This window comes from Enhydra lutris, unplaced genomic scaffold (genome assembly GCF_002288905.1).
Source record: "Enhydra lutris kenyoni isolate GAN:26980312 unplaced genomic scaffold, ASM228890v2 scaffoldscaffold24, whole genome shotgun sequence".
Classification (NCBI taxonomy): Eukaryota; Metazoa; Chordata; class Mammalia; order Carnivora; family Mustelidae; genus Enhydra; species Enhydra lutris.
In genome coordinates, this window is record NW_019154108.1 from 10,216,028 (window position 1) to 10,241,082 (window position 25,055).

A 25,055-nucleotide genomic window follows, 5' to 3' on the forward strand; every position below is an offset into this window, starting at 1 on the left:
GCAGTGTAAGCTGTTTTAATTATCTGTCAAGGAGAAACTCAGCGGCCTCTGGCACAGGCAGTGAGCCCACCGGTTCTGCTGGCATGTTTGTGGCTGAACCATTACGGAAGTTATTTCAAAAGAAAAGTATTAAAGAGAAGGGGAATCTGTTATCTGTTGCCCTCTGATTAGCAATTAGAAGTGGCCAGCCTGATTTTGTTTTTGTTTTTGTTTGTTGTAATTTTTGATTTATTCTTTTAGACTTTCAAAAATACAGTGCCATAATATAGTTTAGTTATAAAATTTATGAGCTACTTGTCCCTGAGATATAAATAATGAGAAAGCTAAACTGCATTTTTGGACAATGTAAAAGTCACCTGAAATGTTCCCAAAGAAGTTATGTCCACTTAATAACTAAGGAGCGAGGAATATGGAATAGGAATTTCATTCTTAGCCAAGTGACAGACCTTAGTTTTTTTTTGTTTTTGTTTTTGTTTTTTTTTTGCACTTTGTACTCGTGGATGTAGCAGGGAGATATTGTTTCATCCAGGGGTATCAGTGGAATAAATAAATTGGTGTTTAGAGAAGCGCTCAGCTTTTAGAAGCTAGTATGTAATTTCTTCATTCATAAAGTAAGGCGTGTGTGTGTGTTTTTGAAGTAATGCTGTTAACGTCCTTGAATGTGAAAAGGTAAGATCTATCTAGACAGGTAAATCCGTCTAGATAGATTTTTCTGTCTGTCTATCAGTGAAGGGTCTAGTTGCATCATTAGAATCCTTCAGTCCGACAGAAAATAAAATAGACTCTTAACACTTGATCTTAGCCAAAAGGCCGAGAAATGATATACAGTTAGATTCTTTAAAGACTAATTTTTTAGGCTGCTAATTCACAGAGTAAAAACCCTTGAAGCTACAGGAATTCTAAAAACCTAAGATAGACTTGAAAAAGCCACCATTAAGACTAAAATTGGGGAGTATTTTATATATACAATTGAATTCCCTAAAGAAAACAATTACAAGCTGGATAACAGCAACAACAAAAAGCCTATTTAAAGGCATGGGAGAGTGGCCAGAAGTAGGCAGCGGCCAGAGGGGAGTCAAGGGTTCAGTCCCCTAATGAACGATTATATGGGTCTCTTCAAGTCTGCTGGGCACAGTGGCTATAACTCAAGGAGAGAGCCAATCTTTCTGGTGTGAGGCATTCCCTGGTGGAGTTAAGGGCTATGGCTGGAAAGGGAGAAGAAAAATCTTGGAAAGGAGAGAAGCAGCCCTAACATCTGCAATTTCCCAAAGTCATTGGCTGATATTTTTGAATTTTGCATACATGGGAGAGCTACAGGAAGTCAGGGGAAAGTAGTATCTGGAAGCTGGAAGAATTGATTTCAGCTGCTGTCACTACAGGGGAGCAGAGTCTGGGTGTAAATCCCAAGCAAGAGGGTCTGGCAAACATTTTGGTCTTTTTACTGAAATCCCAGATGCTCTCCACTTTAGGGGTAAAGAACAGGTCTCAGGACCAAGGAATTTTTCTTAGATATATCTAAGCTACAACCGACATAGATCTGGTCTAACAAAGCATAAAGTCAAGTTGCTACAAGTTTAAGATGATCCACCACTAGCTTAAATGCTTGTTGCTAGAACAAAAGGGATACTCTTCAAAGGAAGATTGCACAATCTAGCAACTCTATGATGTAATGTCCACCATATTCAGCAAGCAGTTAAATTTTATTGGATATCAGATATGAAAAGAATCAGGAAGACGTGATTCAGAGTCAAGAGAAAAATCAGTTCATAGAGAGTGACCCCCAAGTGAGCCAGATGTTGGAATGAGCAGATAGGAAATTTAAAGCTGCTCTCATGACTATGTTCAAGGATTTAAAGGAAAAAGAAGCAGATAAATGGAAACTATATATGTATGTATGCATGTATTAAAAACAACAAACTGAAATAAAGAATTTACTGGATATTCTTAATAGAGACTGGAGATAGCAGAAACAATGCTTAGTGAACTTAATAAAGGATCTACAGAAATTATCCAGATTGAAGAATTGAGGGATAAGGATAATATTAACAAATAGAACCACTCAGTAACTTATGAGACAATTCAAGTAGTATAAAAATATGCATGTAATTGGTCTCCCAGAAGGAGAGGAAAGAGAGAATGGGGCAGAAAGTAATTTGAATAAAAAAATGGCTGAAATGACCCCAAATTTAGTGGAAAAACTTCTAGATTAACTTACAGGTCCTAGAAATTCAGCAAACCTTACCCAGGATAAGTACAGAGAGAACCACATCTAGGAGCATCATAGTCAAATTGCTGAGAAGTAATGGTAAATGGAAAATCTTTGAGCATCCAGAGGAAAAGGACATATTCTACACAGAGGGAATTCCTATAGGTTTGCTGTTGATCTCCATTCAGAAGCAAAAAAGGCTGGGGTGTCTAGGTGGCTCAGTTAGGTAAGTGTCCAAATCTTGACTTTGGCTCAGGTCACGTCACAGGGTCCTGAAATGGAGTGGGGCTGCACCCTTAGCAAGAATCTGCTTAGGATTCTCTCTCCTTCTCCCTCTGCGTCCCTCCCCCCTTCTCTCTCTCTAAAAAGGAAGGAAAAAAAAAACTACACTTAAAATTTTCTAGTTTTACTAAAAGACAACATGTTTAAAATAAAATTGATAAGACTGCACTTTGGGTTTTATAATGTATATAGATATAAAATTTATTTAAATAGCACAAAAGAGAGAGGTAAAATGGAATTTACTCTTGTGAGTTTCTTACATTTTAGTCGAAGCGGCACAATGTTAACACTAAGTGGCCCATGATGAATTAAAGATGCACATTATAATCATTAGAGCTCAAAGGCCAGTAGAGAGATGAAAGCACCCCCCCCCCCCACCCCGCCGCCGGAATATTCAGTTAACAAAGAGAAGAAAGCAGGAAAGACAGGAATGAACAACGGAGTACAGACAGAATACAGACCCGTATCCAACAACATGAAGGTCAGAAACTTTATAATAAGCGACAAAAGCCAACCGCCATAGAATGCAGACTTCCCGGGGTCCACGAATAAAAAGTTCAAGATCAGGCAAAACTGATCAATGGAGATGGAAATCAGTGCAGAAAGGCTGGGAGCGAGGCGTGGGGACGGCCTGGGAAGAGGCAAGAGAGAACTCTGCAGGAGCGGGAATTTATACCTTGACCGAGGTAGTGGCTTATCTGGGAGCCTAGATTTACCAAAATTCACAGAACTGTACCCTTAAGATTTGTGCATTTCACTGGGTGCAACTGTTAGGTCCATTTTTAAAAGCCTCGAACCAACTCAACTCTCCGGCGGGGCCTCGGGTTGGAAACTGTGCTCAACAGAGGGCGCTCCGAGCCCGCCAAACGCACTTGGGGGACCCAGCTACTTCGGGATGCAAAGCGGACCAGCTCCAGTCTCCGTCTTCAAGGTGGGTCTCGCAGCTCCGCTACAGTTCTCCCTCGACACCCCACCTCCGCATCCCACCCCCACCCCCTGCCACGGCTTCGGGGCTGGTGCATTTCAGGGGGGCGCACGCTGCTGTTCCGTAGAGGCGCCGCGCGGAGCGGATGGCGAGGCCGTTTCCCCGCGGCCCCTCCGCGGAATACAGATGTGGCTGGGAGCTGCCGTGGGCCGCCTGGAGGCGTACCTACCCCCCTAAGGTCCTCTCTCTCGATGTGATCGCTTTTAAATTGGAAGCAGGAACGTCATGGAAACTTCCATACTGCTCTCGACATCTTCATTTTGACCTTCTTACCTCGCTTTGGTGGCTGTGAAATCTTCCCACGCCAGGGCTGCAGCGGGGGGGTGGGGTGGGGGGGGTGGCGGCGGGAGGGAGGCACAGAAGGAATTTCCCCCGAGCAGGGCGGGAGGGGCGTTGCCCCAGGGTTTCAGCACCCCCAGAAGGTTGCTTTCCTGCCCCCTCCCTAGCTCAGAAAGAAGCCAGAGGCAGGAAAGCCCCAAACGTCTTTGGCGCCCTCGCCCACCCCCAGGCCGATGTCCCCGGGCGCGGAGATGCCATTACACCTCACGTGATCCCCGCGCTGGGCCGGTCCTTCTCGAGGCGTCTCGCGGGGTGTTAATTAAAGGTCACAACAAAACAGACCTGCCGGCTCACCAGGAGAAATGTCCTCTCGGGAAATGAAAAATGACACCCTGGAGCAGCCACGTGTGGAGCCTGGCATATGCCGGTTTCCTGCACTCCCCGGCGCTGTGCCGGGGGTGGCGGGGGGGGGGGGATCGGACAGGGGTCGGTGGCTGGGGGCTCCTGGGGCTCAGGCGCGGGAAGAAAGGGAAGGAGAGGTGCCGAGGGGGGAGCGATTCCGGAGCGGCAGGGCGAGGTCACCCCGCACACACCCCCTTTCCAGGCCCGCGCTGCGCGTGTGCACCGCGGCTAATCCCTCAGTTTCCCCTGCCCGGTGGCGGCCGGCCTGGTCCCAGGCTCACCTGGGCCAGCTTGGGCGGCTCGGCACGCTGCAGCTTGGGGTGCGCGGGGCGGGGGGCGAAGGCCCCCGGCCCTTGGCTGTGGCTAGGTGGCTGTCCCCCTTCCCCCCACCCCCCAGCCGGCCTGGGGGCTGGTAGGGCAATTCCAGAAAAGGTTTGCAGGGCAGGTCTAGGAGAACAAAGGGCGGGGGGGGGGGGGAGGACCCGGCATGTTTGCGGACTTGTTTGTGACTCAGTCCCTTTTACACGGCGTTTCAAAGGCAGAACTGCAAGCCTTGCCAGGAAGAGAAAGAACTTGGGGGCGGGGAGGCTCGGGCGCATTTCTGTCCAGCCCTCTCGCTCGGCGCTGCCCCTCCGCGCCAGGCTCGCGCAGTGGCGTCTCATTAGGGCCCTGGCCGCGGGCCACTCTCCCGTAACTTCCCCGCAAGGGGCGAGATTTACGACCCCCCGCCCCCAGCCTCGCCTCGCACTGTCAGGCGCGCGCGCCGCAACATAAAATGGATCCCGGCCGGCGCGGCGGCGGCGGCAGGCAGGCGGCGGGCTCCGGGGCGGCGGGGCGGCTGTTCCCGAGGCTCCGCGCTGCGCCCGGGCGCACACGCGCGCGCTAACCGCGGCGGCGCCCGGGCCACGCCGAGTCGCGTCTCCCTGCGCTCGCGGAACTGTCAGGCCGACCGGGCCGGCGGATATTGGCTCCGCGACGCTCCGAGGCTCCTCCCCGAGTCTGGATCCTTATATTTTGGGAGAATTTCTTTGAACTCAGTTACCGAGCTCCGGGAAGGAGGCAAGTTCCCACCGCCGGCTCGCCGGCGGGAGGCGAGGCGCGGCGAAGGCTCGCCCACCTTCCCCGGCAGCTGCGTGTGCCTGGCGGCCCGCCTCGCTTCCCTCGTGGAGGAAAACGGAGCCACCTGGCCGAGGAGAATGCCAATTATCTGGATGTGACCGTGCAAAGAGAGCGTGTGGCTGGAGGAGGCAGAAGAGGATGAGGAAAAGCATTATTTGAAGAGAAGAATAAACCACCCACTCCAACCCGTTCTGCAAATTTAGTGCTTTTACTTCTGGGCTCCATTCGCTTTGATTCTCTCCCGCCCCCCCAACTAAGAAACCTTGACTTGAGGGCCGAGAGGCAGCCCTCGACAACGGGGGGACCCTTCTGGGTTGGAAGACCTTTTGGATGTAGCGTTGGTGGAACGTTTAGACACTCTGCTCTGCAAAAGCCACCATGAATTCGGTAGCCGGGAATAAAGAGAGGCTGGCGGTCTCCAGCAGGGGGAAGAAATACGGGGTAAGTTGGGACAGGTACATTGCGGAGGCGCGTTACCAAACCGCCGCACCCCTCGGCCGGGGTCCCCCTTCCCCGGCGCCTCGCGGCCCCGCAGGGCGGCCCCGAGCTCTCCTGACGCTGCAGAGGCGCCTCCGCGGGGCCGGCTGGGCGTGCGTGCACGGAGGCGGGTCTGCCGGCGAGGACGCCCGCACACTGGCCTGGCCCCCGGAATTTTCCCAGTCCTCGCGTTCCTGGCGGTTCCCGCACCCCTAACTTTTGCGGTATTCGTGCACTTCAGGCAGAGTTAAGCCGAATTGGGCGGGGGGGGGGGGTTGTCCATGAATTCTCTGCCGTCCCTCGGGATCAGTGCCCTGGAGCCGGGGGAGCCTTGCATTTACCTTCAGGATCCGGAGGGCTGTACCCTGAATGAATACAAATCCAGATGCCCCCCACCCCACCCCCCGCCCCCGGCATAGCGTCTTCCAGGATCTTGAACCAGGCTCTTTCTGGGATGGGTGTCGGGTTCAAAAGCGCGGGGCGCTGACTCTATGAGTTCCCCTTGCAGAAACCATGGGAAGTCCCTGAGCGAGCCCTCTCCTCCCGACCCGAGGAGGGGTCCGCCGGCGCCCGGGAAGCCGGGACCTACTCAAGGACGATTAACGGGGCAGATGGAGGCAGATTCGGTCGCCGAGCTCCGAGCGGTCCCGAACGCGCGCTCCCTGGCGCTCGGCCCGGCCCTCGGGGGCGCGCGTTTCCCCGGCCGGCGGGAGGGCGCCCCCAGCCCGGCTTGGCCCGGGGGCGCGGCAGCCCGCCGCCCTGCGGCCCCTGACTCTGCACGTCTCCCCGCAGGTGAATGAAGTCTGCTCGCCCACCAAGCCCGCGGCGCCCTTCTCCCCCGAGAGCTGGTACCGGAAAGCGTACGAGGAGTCGCGCGCCGGCAGCCGGCCCACCCCCGAGGGCGCGGGTTCTGCGCTTGGCTCGTCGGGGACCCCGTCCCCCGGCTCGGGCACCTCGTCCCCGAGCTCCTTCACCGGCTCCCCGGGCCCCGCCTCCCCGGGCATCGGCACCAGCTCGCCGGGCTCCCTGGGCGGCTCGCCGGGCTTCGGCACCGGCTCCCCCGGCTCGGGCAGCGGCGGCGGCTCCTCCCCCGGCTCGGACCGCGGCGTCTGGTGCGAGAACTGCAACGCCCGCCTGGTGGAGCTGAAGAGGCAGGCGCTGAAGCTGATCCTCCCGGGGCCCTTCCCCGGCAAGGTGAGCCCGCGCGGGGGGCAGGCGGGAGGGCGGCCCCGGGGCGGGGGAGACCCGGGCGGGCGGCGGCCGGAGGGGCCCCGGGGGGGCGAGTCTGCGCCTCTCCCTCGCCAGGCCGGCTCGGGACGCAGAGCGGGGAGGTGTGCCCAGGCCTCTCCGCCCACTGGGTATGCCCCCCTCATCGGTCCTGCTGCTCTCCACTCCCCGCACCCGCCGGCACCTGCCATTGGACCTGCGCCTGGCGCCCTCCCCGGGAACCCTCTGCCCGCGCGCCGCCCACCTTTGCGGTGCGGCAGGCCCGGGGACAGGCGACACCTGCTCGTGGGGGGCTTGCTTTCTGCCTCGCGCCGGCACTGTGGCCGGCTCCTTAGAGTGTCCTCCCCACGGCCCCCCGCGATCCTTACGAACAGGCCGGTGGGAGTGGTAGACGCAAGAGGAAACTTAGGGCTTGGCGTGTCCCATGGCCTCTTCGTGGGCCTTCGTTCCCAGAATGACAAAAACGGAAACTCGTATTCGAATGCCAGCACGTCCCCCCTGACATCCCGCGTATGCGCCTGAGGGAGATCGGGGGTGGGAGCGCCTGGGCTGCCTCGCGGCCGGCTCAGCACATTGGCCCCTCCGTGCGGTGTGCGGGAGCCTCCAGAGTGTAACACAATGCAATTGTATTTGCACTCTTGGGTCCAAGTACTATCAAGTGATAATATTTACTCTTCCACTTCAAAGAGTTTTTATCAGTGGTTGGAGAGAAATATTGAGAAAACAGAGTGCATAGCTGTGGGGGTTTCCGACACTGCTCCGTGGCATTTTCTGATTTGTATTTCTGTGACTTTTGAAATGGCATACTGTGATTTTGAGTCGTGAAGTTTAGCAGTAACTGCGTCTGCTTGCCTCGTCTGCGAATCCAAATTCACACACATCAGTGTTTTCCCAGGCAAGGGTTAAATTAAACAAATAACCACAGAAGTTGTAAAAATTTTACATGTGGAAAATTGCCACCCAGAGAATTGGTTTTATGAAGCCCCAATTTATCCCAAGAATAATTAACTTGTGGATTGTTGTCAGGATGCCATTTTTGTAGTTTGATAATAAATCTGTCCAGACTCCCCGGGGAAGGATCTCAGGAAATCGAAAAGCTTATTTTATAGTTGCATTCTGTATTCTCCAATTTAACACTGCTTCATTCACACATTTATTTGCTCTTTTGATCATTTATCAATAATCTCTGACTTCCTGCTGCTTTCAGGGCACTGTGTTAGGCACAGCAGCGAAATAACAGCCCTCGTCCACAGGGAGCTTATATTCTAATGGAGGATACAAACCACAAAATGCACCATTCAGAATTTGTTCCCATTGCCGTAAGTGCTTGAGAGGTAGTGTGTGGGGCGCTGTGAGATGATAAACCAGACTAGACCCTCTGATAAATTTTGAAAAACCTTGGTTCTTAAAGTTACCATCCAATACGTGGCAATCCTAGTAAGTTGCAGTGTACCGAAGCATTCTAGAACATTCTCTAGGAATGGTTCTTATAACAGCTTATTGGTGGTGATGTTTGAGTGCTTCCGTGTGCAAAGGTAAATCAAAATCTGCTCTTTTCATGCAAATGGAGGAAGGGAAGGAAACCTATAGGAAGAAGAAACAAATGTTTGCAATTCAAATGCCTCCATCCTGTGTTGTGACAAAGTTGATTTGGGGTTTTGTTGGAAGCACCTGGAAAATCCATTCCCGGTGTTACAGTTCAATATATTTGCCAATTGTATTTACCTGATGAAATTAAAGTGACCCTAGGAAACCGGTCAGGGGTCTCTTAACTCAGTGCTCTGTGCCAGCTCACAGGCACGCGGGCATGTCTGAGGGACAGCTGTCAGGCACCGGGAGGTCACACGGGGTCACTTGCAGGCATACATCAATATCACCCAGGACCACAGTTGCCTGGGGGCACAAGACTTAGCCAGAAACAACAGTGACATGGATTGTCTCCTTCTCAGTTGGGAGGTGTGGGGCCTCAAGGTTAACTCTAAGTCTTCTGTGCGTCTCTGGGAATAATAATAAAAGTCCAGCTTTTTTTTTTTTTTCCTTCTTTAAACATCGGTACCCTCAGATGAGGTACAATTTCCACTCCCCTTTTAAAGCCTGCAAGATTTTAAGGAAACACATGCTGTGTTCTCTTGAACAGGATGGATGGAGGCGACAGAGTTCAGACATTAGACTCCTTTCTTCCCAGGGCTGGGTTTATGAGCTCTCTATGGACCTCAGTAGCCCTCTGGCACCAAAAGAGTTAAATTTCTTTAGCCCAAGAGATGCCACTGTGACTCCAACATGCAGTTTGCCCTGGAGAGTAAGCATCTAGAAGATGAAGGCATGTTCTTGAGGGGAAATTAGCAAAAATCATCATTGTAATTCACTTAAGATACTTAACGGTATTTGGGAACTATTTTCTTTCTTTCTTTTTTAAAAAGATTTTACTTATTTATTTGACAGAGATCACAAGTACACAGAGAGGCAGGCAGAGAGAGAAAGGAGGAAGCAGACTCCCTGCTGAGCAGAGAGCCAGATGCGGGGGCTCCATCCCAGGACCCTGGGATCATGACCTGAGCCAAAGGTAGAGGCTTAACCCACTGAGCCACTCAGTTGCTCCTGGGAACGATTTTCTTAAACAGAGTTCTAAATTCTACTAGGTGGTATGAAAAGTCTCCTAGGTGGGCATTTAGAAGTCAGAGGCAGACTAGCACATTCGGGAATCTTCTTATTTATTTGGTTTCAGTTGTCTCTCCACTGCTGATTTATTTTGTGACCTTGAGTAAATCTGTTTTTGTCCACATTTATAAGTTTCTTTGGAGAAATATGTGGGGCTATTGATGATTATTAATTAGCCAAGATATTGTTAGGTTTATGTTTTATAGAGTTAGATATTTTTTTTCAATCCAACATTATCCATTTTCAGTTTCTAATTTCATCAGCACATTTTCCAAATATCACCCAGTGGTAGGAGTCCTCACCCTGCACTGTTTGTAGGTAGCAAACCCTGTTGAACCCCACACCTCCCCCAGTTTTGTCTTGGGGACAGTTTGTTAAGGAGGGGAGGAGAAATGCTGGTGAGCCCATCTGGGAGGGGTGTCTGGCTGAACCCAGCCATTAGATGGTGGCCGCTCTGGTGGCCTGCAGAGTGACCGCCCTTATTCTGAGCCGCCTTAGGAGTCACGTGACCACAGGAGCCCAGGGCTTTGGGGTGGAAGGTAGCAGCTGGCCTCTGAGATTTCTGGGCGCAGGGCGGGCATGGTGTTAACCGAGGCAGGAAACGGGAGGAGTTCCACACTTGGGAGGGGCTCGGAGAGAAGGGTGCTCATGGGTTTGGTTTTCCTTGCACTGAGTGTGAGGTTTCTGGAAACAGGCAGGGAGTGGAGGCAGATTGAGGAATAGGACAGGCTCTGCAGTGTAGAAACGGCAACCGTGATCTCATGCACCTATTGATGTTCTGGATTTGTCCCTTCAAATGACAACTTACCTGGTGAGTAAACACCTGTGTCTGATGGTGGATTGTAAAACCTTTGGATTGACTTCTATTACCTGCGTCGTCAGGTAAAAACAAACAAACAAACAAACAAACAAACAAAAAACCTCGCTGGGTTTTATACCATGTCTTTTTTTAGGGCTGGAAGTAGAAGGGGAGAAGTAGAAGATAAAAGAATGTTGGTTTGTGAAGTGTTGGGATTTGGGGTAAACACGGTCCTTCTGCCCCTGGCAGCGTTCCCACGTGTATTTCACATCTGCGGGCATGAGTGTCTTTTCTGTTTTATGCACAGTCAAGCCACCAAGCAGAAATAAGGGCCAAGGAATGGATCTCCCATTTTGGGGCTCTCCTCGATCATTCGGGGAACTGAATGGAACTTTTGAATCGAGACTGTGTCCTAAGAAACATCAGCCCGAAGGAATTCCCTGGAATAGGTGGAAATGTTCCAGATTGGCAGAAGGGTCTTGGGCATCTGATCATTTCCAGATCAACACAAGAAAGTCTTTTATTTAAAAAAAAAAAAAAAAAAGTGTCCAGAACTATATTGCCATCTGATTTTTTTTCTCAGTAAGTATTCTGGGCCCATTTATGTCCCAGAAATATCAGGAAGATTAGCCAGTCGTACCGAAAAGGGTGGCCAGGAATCACAGAGATGAAAGAAAGGAATGTGTCAGAAGGGTTTAAAAACACCAAACGTAGACTGTAAATAGCCAGAGCCCAAGTAAGTCTAGACTTGGGGAATATGTGTGTGTGCGCGTGTGTGTGTGTGTGTGTGTGTGTGTGTGTGTGCATGTGTATGTATATTTCTGTATTTTCCCAGCTCCAAAACGGGTATGAAAAAATAACTATGGAAAGTTTCCTCCAGAAGCCATGGTGTGACTCTTTATAGATACAATACAAATTGCATTTTAAATGCTTATTAATTAGGAGAGATGTTTATCCGAAATCCTTTTAAGAACACATGGTGATTTTCAGAACACGTGCTTTGAGCCTTTTCCGTTTCAGAAGTATTTTCAATCCAAGACCAGCTAATAGATAATATCAGTCGTGAGAACATTCCGGAAACATGTTAGGGGTTCTAAATGCCCTCCCAGCGGAGACCCGTGAGTGGCAGTCTCTTCCTTCGGGCTTAGCAGGCTATGGAATAATGGCCTTTCATTCCACCAGACTTTTAATTGTGAACTAACATGGTCAGTTTTTATAGTGACTTAATTCACTTTCTGAAAATCCCTGGGCTGTAGTAACGTCTCCTGCATGCCTCACAGATAGGATTATTGCATTAGAAACGTGATTTTTAAATGGCTGAGGCTAGTAATTTGTCAGCATTTGGAAGGATTAAGTCAATAAAATTTAGGCAACATGAGCTGCTCTTTGGCATGTCCCCGATTGTGCCGTTCATGAACTAATCCTAACGGTGATGGTGATGATTACGAACGGGTAGCAGTTAACGGCCTTGGTATGTGCTGGGCACTGTACTTGGACCCCCCCACCCAATCCATTAGCTCTCCTATAGCAAAGTGGAGATGAATGCAGTCTCTTTCCCCGGGAATTCCAAGTGATCAATGTGGTTCGGGTCACAAAAAAGGAAGCATGAGTAAAGGTGCAAGGAACAGAGAAATCCAAGGAAGCCGTCTCCCCCAGACCCCGTGATGAGGGTCACTGTTAGGGTAACTGCCTGAGTGGGAATCCACCCCCACCCCCGACCTGGAGAGACAGAGTCCAGATTATTTTTCCTGGGCTCACAGATGGTAGCAACACTTTTCCGGGGGGGGGGGGAGGGCGGAATATGTGAGGCTGTCAGGATGGTGAGTTGAATAATTTTCTTGGCTGGAGTGTAACGCAGGGGGTGGGGGAGGAACTGCCTCATATTTCTTCTAGTCACTCACTGGAGACTCCTCTGTTGCCTGCCCTTTCTGGAAAACCCTATCGGATGGGGGCGGGAGGAGGCTCCGGTGACCTCCCGAGGGGAAGCGCTCTCCAGGGGAACGTCTCCGAGCCAGGTCTGTGGGGCTGCCAGACTCCAGCTCTGTTCTGTCCTGGCAAAGGTTGCAAGTTGGCTGGTGTCTGTCAGGGTTCCCAGTCTCTTTTCAGGAATACAAACTGGTTTCATTTTTACTATCTTGAGTCACAGGCTGACCTTAGCATCTTTTCTTTACCTCTTTTTTTTCGAACCCTCCTGTATGGTCTTACTGTGGCAAAGAAGCACGAATTCTATGGGTTCTCACTCATCTCTCATACTTTCGAGCACCAGTCTGAAATCCCGTAGAGGGTATTTGCACAGGTGCCAAAGGACCGGGAATAAGCCTACATTCCTAAATTGCTTTAAAAAGTTTATCAAGGGGCGCCTGGGTAGCTCAGTTGGTTGGGCGTCTGCCTTCAGCTCAGGGCATGATCCCAGGGTCCTGGAATCAAGTCCTGCATCGGGCTCCCTGCTCAGTGGGGAGTCTGCTTCTCTGTCTGCCTCTCCATCTGCCTGTCACTTGTTCTCTCTCTTTCAAATAAATAAATAAAATCTTTAAAAAAAGATATTTTATCAAAGAGTGCCTGGGTGGCTCAGTTGGTTAAGCATCCAGCTCTGATCACGGCTCAGGTCTTAGTCTCGGGGTTGTGAGTTTAATCCCCTTATTGGGCTCCACACTGGGTGTGGAGCCTATTTAAAAAAATATATGTATCAGGGGCACTTGGGTGGCTCAATGGGTTAAGCCTCTGCCTTCAGCTCAGGCCTTGATCTCAGGGTCCTGGGATCGAGCCCCACACCAGGTTCTCTGCTCAGCAGGGAGCCTGTTTCCTCCCCCTCTCTCTGCCTACTTGTGATTTCTCTCTCTGTGTTAAAGAAATTAAATTATATATATATATGTATCAAATTAATCAGTTTATATCTGTCATCCTGCTTACTGTTGCCTTTGGGATGCTCCAGAACCCATCTAAGAAGGGTGGATTTCAAGTCATGGTTACAAAGACTGTCTATCACTTCCAGGTTTCAAAGGAATTCACCTTTGTTTTCTTTGAGTGTTTCTATGGCTTCCTTTTAAATATTTAGATGTCTGATCCACTGGGAAGCTACTTTGGTGTATAATGAAAGGTACAGATCAATTTTATCTGTTTCTAAACATCTGTAGTTGTCACTAGACCCGTTATTAAAATATCCGTCTTCCCTCCACTGATCTGAGATACCGTCATTATCATAAACCAGCTTTTCAGTTGGACTTGGATCTATCTCTGTACCTTCTGCTATGTGCCATTTATCTGTCTCTTCATGTGCCAGTTCCATTTTATTTTATTTCATTTTATTTTTATTTTTTTAGATCTTTATTTACTTTAGAGAGAGTGGGTGTGTGCACGCTGGAGGGGGGAAGGGCAGAGAGGGGGCAGGGAGAGGGAGAGCGAATCGGAAGGAGACTCTGTGCTGAGAACAGAGCCTGATGCGGGGTTCAGTCCCATGACCATGAGATCGTGACCTGAGCCAAAACCAATTTTCAAGGTTTTTCTCCTATAGACTTTGAGCATTTCTTGTTAAATTTACTCCTAGGTATTATATCTTTTATTGCTATTATAAATGGGCTCTTTACTTCCATCTTTTCTTCTAATTGATAATTGTATATAAGAAGGATATTGACTTCTATGTTAACTTTATAGTCTATTAAATTCTATTAATGTGTTGATTAGTTTTTAAAATTCATCCTCTTGGATTTTTGAGAGAATTTATCTGATATAAGTAGAGATACCATTCCTCTTTTCTTTCGCTCTTTGTATTCCTTTATTGGTTTTTCTCTTTTTTGTTACATTGATTCATGCCTCTGATACATTGTTAAATGGTCATGACACAATTGATGTTTATAGTTTTCCCCACTAAGCAAGATGTCGGCTTTTCGACTGAGGCATACATAATAATTTTACAAATTAAGGAAATATCTTTCAATTCCTACTTTATTTAGTGATTTTCATCGAGAATGGGTATTGTGTTTTGCCAAATGTGTTTTCAGTCTTTAGGGAGATAATCATATGATTTTTCTCCTTAGATCTCTTACTGTTGTGAATTATCGCTGTTGACAAGCCATCCTTGCATTCCCATAATAAACTCCACTTGGTCACAATGTTTTTTTTGTTTGTTTGTTTGTTTTTGCTTTTTTTAAGATTCCTCTCATTTGACCGACAGAGATCACAAGTAGGCAGAGAGGCAGGCAGAGAGGGAGGAAGGGAAGCAGGCTCCCCGCTGAGCAGAGAGCCTGATTCGGGGCTGGATCCTAGGACCCTGGGATCATGACCTGAGCCTGAAGGCAGAGGCTTAACCCACTGAGCCACCCAGGCGCCCCTGTCACAATGTATTTTTAAAGGATGCTGTGGATTGGATGTGTTACTATTTTATTTACTGCCTTCGCTTTCATGTTCACATGCTCATAAGAGTTTCTGATTCCTGCTCCTTTATCCGCTACAGTGCTCTGCCACCTTACAACCAAGGTACAAAAAGGAGGAAAATTCCTGCCCTGGAGCAGCTCCCATCTAGTTTAGAGACAGACAAGGAGCTGGTGTTCAAGGGCAGTGTGGGAGGCGCCGGATTGTAGGCTGGGCAGGCTGCCAGGGAGCGGAGGGGAGGAGGGAGCGCCTTCGACAGGTGGCTGAGAGTTCGGCTTGTTGAGCACAGGGCAGCGCCGAAATCCGGCCAGAGGGAATGGCAGACACAAAGCACAAGAAGGCTATGCACGCTTGTATGCTTTGGGGAGCTGCAGGGATGCATAGTTACCATAGCACAGTGTGCGCATGGGTGAGTAATACACTTGGAAGATGGCAGGGGTTAGGCTGAGTGGCCTTACAGCTGGAGAGTCTCCTATGACGTGGTTGTCCTTGGGCAGCTGTGGATGGGCATCTGGAAAGGGAATGAGGTGATCAGATACCATTGATGACAGGTTGCTGTGTCACTGAGGGAAGATGGGCTCAAGATGACACCTGGGAGCCCATGAAGAGGCCCCTCACCATGGCTTGGGTGACAGAGGATAGAGGCCTGAGCTAAAGCAGTGGCAGTAGGAATGGGGTGGCAGCTTGGAGCAGACGTTATGCGTAGAAAACCCATGGGGACATGGGGCAGAGGGAGAGGAGGAAGAAGAGGGCTCCCCACCCTCCCTGCCCCCCACAGCCCCCCACTGATTTCAGGCCAGGACAAGTGTGAAGAGCTGCCGCCATTAATTGAGATGGAGAGTACAGGAGGGACTAGGGCTTTTGTTCTTGTGGGTCTGGTTTCTGAGGACGGTGTGGATAATAAACTTGTTCTGGGCCCTCTGGGGCTTGAAGTGGAATGTTCCAGTGGGTCCCAGTGGGATTCAGAGCTGGAGACATGGGTCTGGGGGATGTTGGCGTGGAGAGGGTGGTGGGATCCCTGGAGGCGGAGCTGTCTCCTGAGAGTGGGGACAGCAAGTGGAGATTGGAGCTGCGGGACCCGGGACAGCGAAGGCACAGGCAGCCCCAGGAGTCAGGAGGAGAAGTCAAGGAGAAGCCAGGAGAAGGGGAGGAAACTCGGAGACGGTGGAGCCACAGAAGCAGAGAGAGAAGCAAGCTTCAGAGGGAGGCAAAGGTCCGATGCCTTGGGGAGATCAAGGAGGTAAGGACCGAGGTTTCCCTTGATTCTGTGACTCAGAGGTCGCTGGGGATCGTTGTTAGAAGAGTTTCTGGTGCTGGAGAGAGGTGGGCAATGACCGTGTGTCCAGGAATGGGTGGAAGGGCGGAGGGCATGTGGGGTAGCATTTGCGTCTTTGACCACACTAAGAGGTTAAGAGAGATCCACTTTTGAAGCTCTTATGACCTTAAAAAGGAAGACCTGGGGTCAAAAAACTTGGCTGCAAAATCAGGTTACTCACAAAGGGCGTGACCTTGGGCCCAGCCTTTCTGAAACTGGTCAGTCCTCTTTGCTGGGGCAACAACGATAGGACCCCTCCAGGGTTGTTGTGAGGGCCTGTGAAATGGGCGAGATAGTGTTCAATCTTCACTTTCTGTTTATTCCAGTGATTTTCTCTAGGAAGGTAAATTTTAGAAAAGCCCCCTCTCTCCCTCCCTCCCCCCTCCCCTCCTCCCCTCCTTCTCTCCCTCCCCCTACACCTCCCTCCTTTCCTTCCTCCCTCCCTCCCTTCCCTCTCTCCCTCCCTCCTCCACCCTTCCTTCCTTCCTTCCTTCCTTCCCTCTTGCCAGTGGTCTGACAAAAAAGCAAAAGCAGCAGTCAGAGAAAATGGAGCCAAAGTGCTCTTCTCCTTTTCCATGCCTTCCCCTCCCCGCGGATAAAGCCCTCATTTATTCCTCCACAGGGTGACCCCACAGAGAATCTGGGAGAGCTCAGTGGACGAAAATAGCCACTCCTTTTAGCTGAGATGATGTGAATATGGAGTGGGATCCCTTGTCACAGATGGAAATCCCTTCCTCGTGGCCTGCCCGTCTCAGGCCCTCCGGGGAGCTTGGCAGCCGCCCCGTCCGGCATTCTCACTCCGGACCGGGCAGCGGGGAGGGGGCTTCCGCTGCGGATCTGTTCCGCCGCGATCTGGCCAGTACGGGGGATTCGGGCTTATCTGCCTTCCCATCCAGCTTTATCTCTCGCAGACAGTGTTCTTTGCAGTTATGCTTTGCTGATCCTATCGCCTCGATTCTGTCCGGACCCCGCGGAGGAGTCTGAAAGAGAGACCCCCTCCCCCACATGCGGGATTTCCTGCACAGGGTTGGGCTCTCAGAGCCTCCTCGGAGACTCTCACCTGCCCAGAAAGGGTCCATATTCCTGTGCTGCTCTGGGGGTCCACGGGTCCGGAGGCTCTGGGGTAGATGGAATTCCTTTGATAAGCAGAAATCTATCTAAACGTATGCTGCGCGTCACAGGCCAGGTGGCAGCTGAGGGGCTGTTTGGGCTCGTTGTCTCTGCTTAATGGAGTTTGAGTTCGATATCGCGGCCAACCACAAAACGTTCTTGGCAAAAGGCTTAGCGCTCCACCTCTCCACTCACGACAGGGTTTTTAAAATCTTTGATCGTTCTTATGCACAAAATGTCTTTATTTTTAATTCTTTTAAAGATTTTATTTATTTATTTGAAAGAGGGCGCACAAGTTGGCAGAGGGACAGAGGGAGAGGGAGAAGCAGGCTCCCGGCTGAGTAAGGTGCCTGATGTGGGACTCGAACCCAGGACCCTGGGATCATGACCTGAGCCAATGTCAGATGCTTAACCCACTGAGCCACCCAGGTGCCCCCAAATGTCTTTATTCTTAAAGCATTAACTGCAGATCATAAGAGAAAACCTCCTTTGCCACCACAGAGGTGATGAACTTTCAACACTTTATCAAATCTGAGTGATGACTGAGATTTATAATGGCTAATTCAGGGTCCCCCCCCCTCCTCCCGAACTTCAAGAGCTTGCGATTCTTCCTGTGGTGTGATTCCATTTTTTAATTAGCGGTGATGAGCAGCTACGCTTCCCCGAGCGACACCACCATCTGATTCAGAGCGGTTGCTTTCTTTGGAGATGGGATTGCTGCTTCCCTCTGCCCGCTCCCTCTTAATGCCGGGTTCACGCAGCAACAGGAGACTTGCTTATTAACTAAGAAACCAAGACCAACCCAAAGCTGTCGAGTTATCTAACCAGCTGGTTGTCCAGAAAATAAGCAGCTGATCAGGCGAGCAGCCAGCAACCGCATGGTTTAAGAGAAATGGTCAGCGGCTGGGGCGCCTGGGTGGCTCAGGTGGTTGGCTCTGGTGGTGGCTTTGGTCATGATCCCCATGTCCTGAGATCGAGTTCTGCCATCAGGCTCCCTGTTCGGCGGGGAGTCTGCTTCTCCCTCTGCCTCTGTCTCTCCCCCTGCTCATTCTCTCTTAAATAAATAAATAAAATTAAATATTAGGAAAAAAGAGCAACGGTCAGCTGCCTGGTCCAGCTGTGTGCCTTTCTGCAGAGGGACGACCTGGTCCTGAACACGGCGGCCTCCCAGGTGGCCTTGAATGTCATCTCTGCTGAGCTGGGAGGCAAGGCCACAAGGCTGAGGGCAAGAAGGATGGAAGATGGCAAGGGGAGGAATACGATGAAGGGGACGAGGAAGGATAAGAGAGGGCGAGAGAAAAAGGGAAAGAAGGGCAGGGATTGGTAGGCATTGCAGGTTGTCTACAGCCCCGGATGTTTAGATGAGAAGAGACGATCCTTAGATGAGACAGTTGCCATCGTGTCCGCAGCGCTAACTAGCACTGGGATCCCGGGCCCGCCAGCCTGTGCTTGGTCCCTCTTTTGTAATCCGAGAGGGTCAGCGTCGGTGGTCCCTACGAGTCTCTGTGAAGACACAGAGGAGCCCCAGGACTGGGACACCCAGTCCTTGCTCCCAAATTCTGGAAGGCTCTGCTTGACAAGGCCCGAGGTGGTTTTCTGGCCAAACGGGGGTTTAGGTCTCCCACCCCCAGCCAGCCAGGTCTGCCCCCTGCCCCAGGGTCTGCCCAGCCCCACACACGGGTGCTGCCAGCCCCGTCCTCCCTGAGGTTCCTGCGTTTGGAATTTGGTTCATAAACGGACGGATGGGATTCTTCCTGTTTCTTAATAAAGCTGTTTACTTGTCTGTCTTCTGTGTTTGTACACAGAAATAAACTCAGGCAGACGGAGAGACAAATTGATTTTATAAGAGCAATTTGGTTAAGGAATGTCTGAGAAAAAATACTGCCTTAGATATAAAGACGGCTTATAGTTTTACATGGAAAAAATCTGTCATACTGATTAGGTTTATTCATTTTAAAGATTTTTATTTACTTTTTTATTTGAGAGAGAGAGAGAGTGCACAAGCAGGGAGAGGGGCAGATGGAGAAGCAGGCTCCCCACTGAGCAGGGAGCCCGTTGTGGGGCTCGATCCCAGGACCCCTGGGATCATGATCTGAGCCAAAGGCAGAGGCTTAGCCAACTGAGCCACCCAGATGCCCCTGATTAGGATTTAGAAATAATCTGGGGGCATTCATCCTGGGCAGCAATCCAGGATCACCAAAACTCCAGACATCTCATTTGTGTTTCTTTCAAAAACTCTACATCTAGGGGCGCCTGGGTGGCTCAGTCCGTGAAGCATCTGACATTGGCTCAGGTCATGATCCCAGAGTTCTGGGATCGAGCCCTGTGTTGGGCTCCCTGCTCAGTGGAGGGTCTGCTTCTCTCTCTTGCTCATGTTCTCTCTCTCAAATAAATAAGATCTTTTAAAAAAACCTCTGCCATCTAGACTTTTTTTCTAAAACATTTCTTCCCCCTTTGGTTCCCCTTCTTCCTTCTGCTCCTATGAATGTTTAGACAAGGCCACAATTGTTTACACCAATGGTTACATCCTCCGTGCCCACGACATGGGTGTAATTGTCCCGTTGTTTTGAAGGGTGGCCCGCAGAGGAGGGGACAGGTGGCCGGCTTGGGGGTGGGCAGTGAACAGGGTCTGTTCATTCATTATCCAATTTATTTTTCTTCTCTTATAACTAACCCATCTTGTTTTTAAGCTGTCTGCTTCCTGTGAGATGCCCCCCTCACTCTTATAACCGTAACACTCTGTATGCGTGCACACTGCCGTCTGAGCACAGTTCAGGGAGCCCTACAGATACTAAGGGCTGAGCTGCATCTGACCTTGAGCGGGATTAGCACTGGGGTGCCCGCACGTGTGAGGGCAGGCATGGAGCAGCCGGAGATGTGGACATGCACTTGACCCTCCGCATTCTTGCACTTGGTTCTTGGCCCCTATCCCGGGGGTGGGGGCAGACTGACTTCCTACGCCGTCACAGGGCTCACCCAACTCAGCATCTTCTCCGCGTGTTTGCCTCCATTGTGTTCCCAGATATCGGAACTGTTGTTTCTCCTCTGCTCCTTCCCCCCTAAATTCACTCAGGCGACCCTCAGTGGCATTTCGAAGACGGCTTGCTGCTCGCTGGGCTGTGCGCCTGTGTGCATGTGCGGGCACACTCCGCAGGAGTCCCGGGAGGAAGCCCGTCTCCGGTTTCAGACATTGTCAGGCCCGAGCTCTTATTGGAGGTCAAGGCTGCTAACAAAGTGGGCCGTGCCATCCAAAGGGCACTGAGCAGGGAAGGGTGGCGGGCGTCTGGGCAGCCTGCGGTCGCAGGAAGGGGCTGCCTTCGGCAGATGCGCTCAGGACGGCTTGGCGAGCATTTTTGCAATTAGGTATTATTGCAAGTATAACAAGTATAACAACAAGGCATGGCTTTCCTCTGTCTCTTCAGGCTCTGCTTCCTGTGTGTGGCAGGACCCCGGGAAGGAAGTTGCTGGCGGTGGGCTCTTCTGTGGTGGTAGTTTGTGGTAATTTCCTTTTTTTTTTTTTTTTTTTTTAAATGAAGTATTCCTTGTTATTAGTGATTCTCCAGAATGGCCCTTTTTGGTGGACAGGAGGAGATAACAGAATGGCGGAGAGGTGTGGGGGGGCTCTGGGGTCTCCCCGAAAACCTCTGGCTGTGGAGGCTCCATCAGGTTCAAGTAGGATCTGTTGTTTAGCGAATGCAGATCTCCTGGACTCTGAGCCCTGGAGGATGGCAGTCGTGTTATGAATTTTACGTTTCTCTTGGTACCCGCGCACCCACTAGACAGTAATTTATTTATTTATTTATTTATAAAGATTTTATTTATTTATTTGACAGAGATCACAAGTAGGCAGAGAGGCAGAGAGAGAGGAGGAAGCAGGCTCCTTGCTGAGCAGAGAGCCCGATGCGGGGCTCGATCCCAGACCCCTGGGATCATGACCCGAGCCGAAGGCAGAGGCTTAACCCACTGAGCCACCCAGGCGCCCCTATTTATTTTTTAATATGTGAACTCTCCAAGGATTTCTGGCCTTTTTGGGGGGGGGGCGGGAATCTCCTTCTTTCCACTTCTGTGTGATGGAAACTTTATGGGGGATGAGGGAAGAGGCTGATTGGGGAGGGGATGCTGGCCGCAGGGTATGGGGAGGAGAGCCTGCCGCCCGCCCCCTGACCTGGCCTCCTGTTCTAGAAGAGTGAAATCCAGAGGGATGAAATGCGAGTGGGACTCCTTCACCGGGGTGGCTCCTGGTCTAGGTATTTCTGGATCCTTAGTCTGGAGGCCCTTGAATTTCCTCTTAGTTGCTTTGACCTTGTTTTTCCTCCATTTAATGTGCTTGTGCTCACTTCTGGTCTGGAGAATAACGGAACGTGGGAGTGCTCCCGGGGTGCTCAGGATGGTCCCAGGGATCCCAGGGAGGAAGCCTGGCTTCACTGGTCGGAACGAAGCCGCGAGGGCAAGCTCAAGGCCTCACGTCCAGACACCAGCCCCTGAGGTTTAATGTCTCCCTTCATCTGTGGGTTGATGTGCGCAGTCGACACTGCCCTGCCTCTGTTATTTGGTGAGATGGTGACACACGATCACCTGCCGGCCGGAGGGGGGTCTGCAGGAACGAAGGGCCCCTGCTCCCTTGGAGTGGCTGCTCGGAATGGCCATGGTTTGCAGGGAGAGGAGCAACGCACCGGGCTGGTTTCAAGTCCTTCAGGGCAGAGTAGCAAGGAAGTGGGCTGGTTTTTTTCCCAAGACGTGGATGGGGTCGCACTTGTTCTGAAAAGAGACACAGCAGTGTTCGCTGCTCTGTTGTAGAGCACACACCAGTGTCTTGGTAGAAGGATCACGAACCCTCTGCCTTACACATGGCAGAATTCAATATAATATGTCGATTTAAATGAACACCATGAATTTTTAATGTTATCTGTCACCTCGACTCCTGGACACCCGATGCCGTCCTTTTGAATTGTTAGGATTTTTTAATCCTGGGACTCTAGCAGAGAATGAGCTTCAGAGGTTATGGAAAGTTGGGTTATTCCTGCTATTTAAAAAATATATATATATATATTTATTTATTTATTTTTTAGAGACAGAGGGAGAGAGAGTGACAAGCTGACTCCCTGCTGAGCACAGAGCCCAACACGGGGCTCGATCCCACAGCCCCGAGATCAGGACCGGAGCTGAAGCCTCAAGCCAGATACTCAATTGACTGTGCCACCCAGATGTCCCTAGGCGACTTCTGCTGTTAAGAACATGGTTCCTGGGCACACTGCTGGCTCAGTTCAGTGTCTGCCTTTGGCTCAGGTCATGATCCCAGAGTCCTGGGATGGAGCCCCGCATCAGGCTCCCTGCTCAGCGAGGAGTCTGCTTCTCCCTCTCCTTCTGCCCCTTCCCCTGCTTGTACTCACTCTCTTTCTCATTCAAGTAAATAAATAACATCTTTTTTTTTTTTTTAAAAAAAGATTTGACCTATTTATTTGACAGAGAGAGGCAGTGAGAGAGGGAACACAAGCCAGTGGAGAGGGAGAAACAGGCTCCCCGCGGAGCAGGGAGCCCAATGAGAGGCTTGATCCCAGGACCCCGGGATCATGATCTGAGCTGAAGGCAGACGCTTAACGACTGAGCCACTCAGGCACCCCCAATAACATCTTTAATAAAAAACAAAAAACAAAAAAACAAAACATGGCTCCTGTAGCCAGACCGCTAGGCTGTGAATCTTGGCTCTGTCCTTTGCCAGCTCTGTAGTCTGTGAACTTAGAGGGACTTGCTTCCTGCCTCAGTTTCCCTATTTGCATAATGGCATTAACAGGAACAATTGCTTCATTGGTGTGTTTTGTCTGGCACGTAGTAGGCGTTCACTAAATATTAGCATCTGAACTGCCATTTCCTAGAAGAGGAAAGTCAAACTCGCATCTCTAGACGGTGATCTCCCGACCCCAGGATTCATTCCACGCAGTTAACGTCAGTGTATGTATTTTCTGCTTCTCTCGTGCTCCATGTCTGTCTATCCCTTGGACTGCGTGCCTGGCCAGCGTTTCTTTGGCTGTCGCTGTGCAGTCCTGTGGCCGCCTGACTTGGGGACCGGGACAGAAGGGTGGTTAGGACACAGCCCTGCCTTTGAGCCCCACAGTCTGGGGTGACATCGTGTCAGACAGCAAGACAGTGGTGTCCCTCCCCAGCTCTCAGCAGAGGGGAGAGCAACCCAAGGGTCTGTCAGCGGGCGAGAGGATAGACTAAATGTGGTGTACACGCGATGGAAGGAGGTATCTAACACACGTGTGTATTACTAGAGAGGATATTTACTTCCCGTATAAAAAGGAAGCAACATCGGACACCACCTGCTACCGCATGGAGGAACCTCGACGTGATTCCGAGTGAAATAAGCCGGTCCCCAAAGGGGCCGATCTTGTGTGGTTCCAATTTCCAGGTGATGCTTCGAGTTGTCAGATTCTCGGAGACAGAGTGGTGTGGAAGGATGGGGGCGGGGGGGGGGGGGGAAGGAAGGGGATGGAGACTTGACGCTTAACCACAAGGAGCTTTAGTCTGGGGAAATGAAACAAATTCTGGAGATGGGAGGGGGTGATGATTGCACAAACACGGGCTGTACCTGATGCCCCTGAACTGTGCATTTGAAAATCGTTAAAATGTTACGTTATGTGGGACATTGCCCCTCTGCCCGCCCCACGCCACCCACAGCAGGGTGAACTGTGTCACAGCGCAGCGATCTAAGAGAAGAGACGTCCCTGCGGATTGCCTGGGCAGGGAAGTGACTCGTGAAGGGGTGACCGTGACAACTGTTGGGCTAACCACCACCGGCTTCCCAGTACGCCGTGTGCCATCCCATCTAATCTACGACTGGGTGCGCTTACTGTTCCCCATTGCACGGATGAGGAAACTCAGCAAGGTTAGGAACCCGGACCCGCGTCCTGCCTGGGATGTGGGGCAGGGATAGGATGGGGGACCTCCCTGTGAACCTCCTTGCTGTCCCCACGGGAGGGAAGGTGCCCGGTGAGGCCCGTGGAGGGTGCGGGAAGGGCCCCTCACTGCCACTTACCTTCCAAGAAGCAGCCTTTTCGTTTGTGCCTGTAGGAGTTTGCAAGTTTTGCGAGGGCCGTCGTCCTCCCCAAGTGAAAACAGGAGGCTGGCAAGTTCATCTTTTTGAAGGCAGCACGTCCGTGGTCCCCTGCATCAAAGTTACTAATGCAATACTATAATTATATTGCACAATTTGCAGTAAACTTAAAAAAAAGACTTATTAGCCCTTGGGTTCTTGACAGCGGTATGATCAGTGGCTGCGACACTCTTCTGAATTTGCCAGCATATTTTCTTGTGGGCATTGCTTTTTTGGACTTGGACCAAACAGACACTTTGGAAGATTCGATAGGAGCATACAACCTTATATTTAAAACCCTGCCTTTTTCAGGGTTACTGTCCTGGGCCTTTGCCATTTCATTTCCCGACTCTGTAACATTCCCTACAGGGATGTGATGGCTGGATATGGGGCTGGGGGGCAGCGGTCCGTCTTAACCTCATTTGGCAAGCTGGAGAAAGAAAGGTGGAGAGAGAGGTCAAGAGAGCTTTCTTCGCTCCTGCTCAGCAAGTGTTCGGACAGCATCTGCTCCGCGCCCGGCCCTGCTCTTGGCCTCGATCGCTGTCCCCCGTGAGCTCACTCAGCCTCACACGGCTGCCTGCTTTTTTCTGGAACGCTGCTGTTCTGCGTTGGTGGGGATTTCATAGTTTCACAAGCTCCTTGCTCTTATTAAAGAGGTGTCTGACTTCCCAGGTTGCGGGAAGGGAATTTGGCCCCAGCGCCCCTTCCCCCCACAGCATCGACATCAGATTCTAA

The 25,055-nt window shown here is 50.9% G+C and overlaps 1 protein-coding gene across 1 annotated transcript in view; it reads left to right on the top strand.

The window, feature by feature from the left end:
* The first annotated feature begins 5,651 nt into the window (after positions 1–5,651).
* Positions 5,652–25,055, top strand: part of LOC111150862 (kinesin family member 26B) — a 433,341-nt gene continuing 413,937 nt past the window's right edge. The window contains exons 1-2 of the mRNA XM_022508503.1: positions 5,652–5,714; positions 6,543–6,944. Of these exons, the coding sequence (XP_022364211.1) occupies positions 5,652–5,714; positions 6,543–6,944 (465 nt within the window). The remainder of the gene's footprint in view (positions 5,715–6,542; positions 6,945–25,055) is intronic.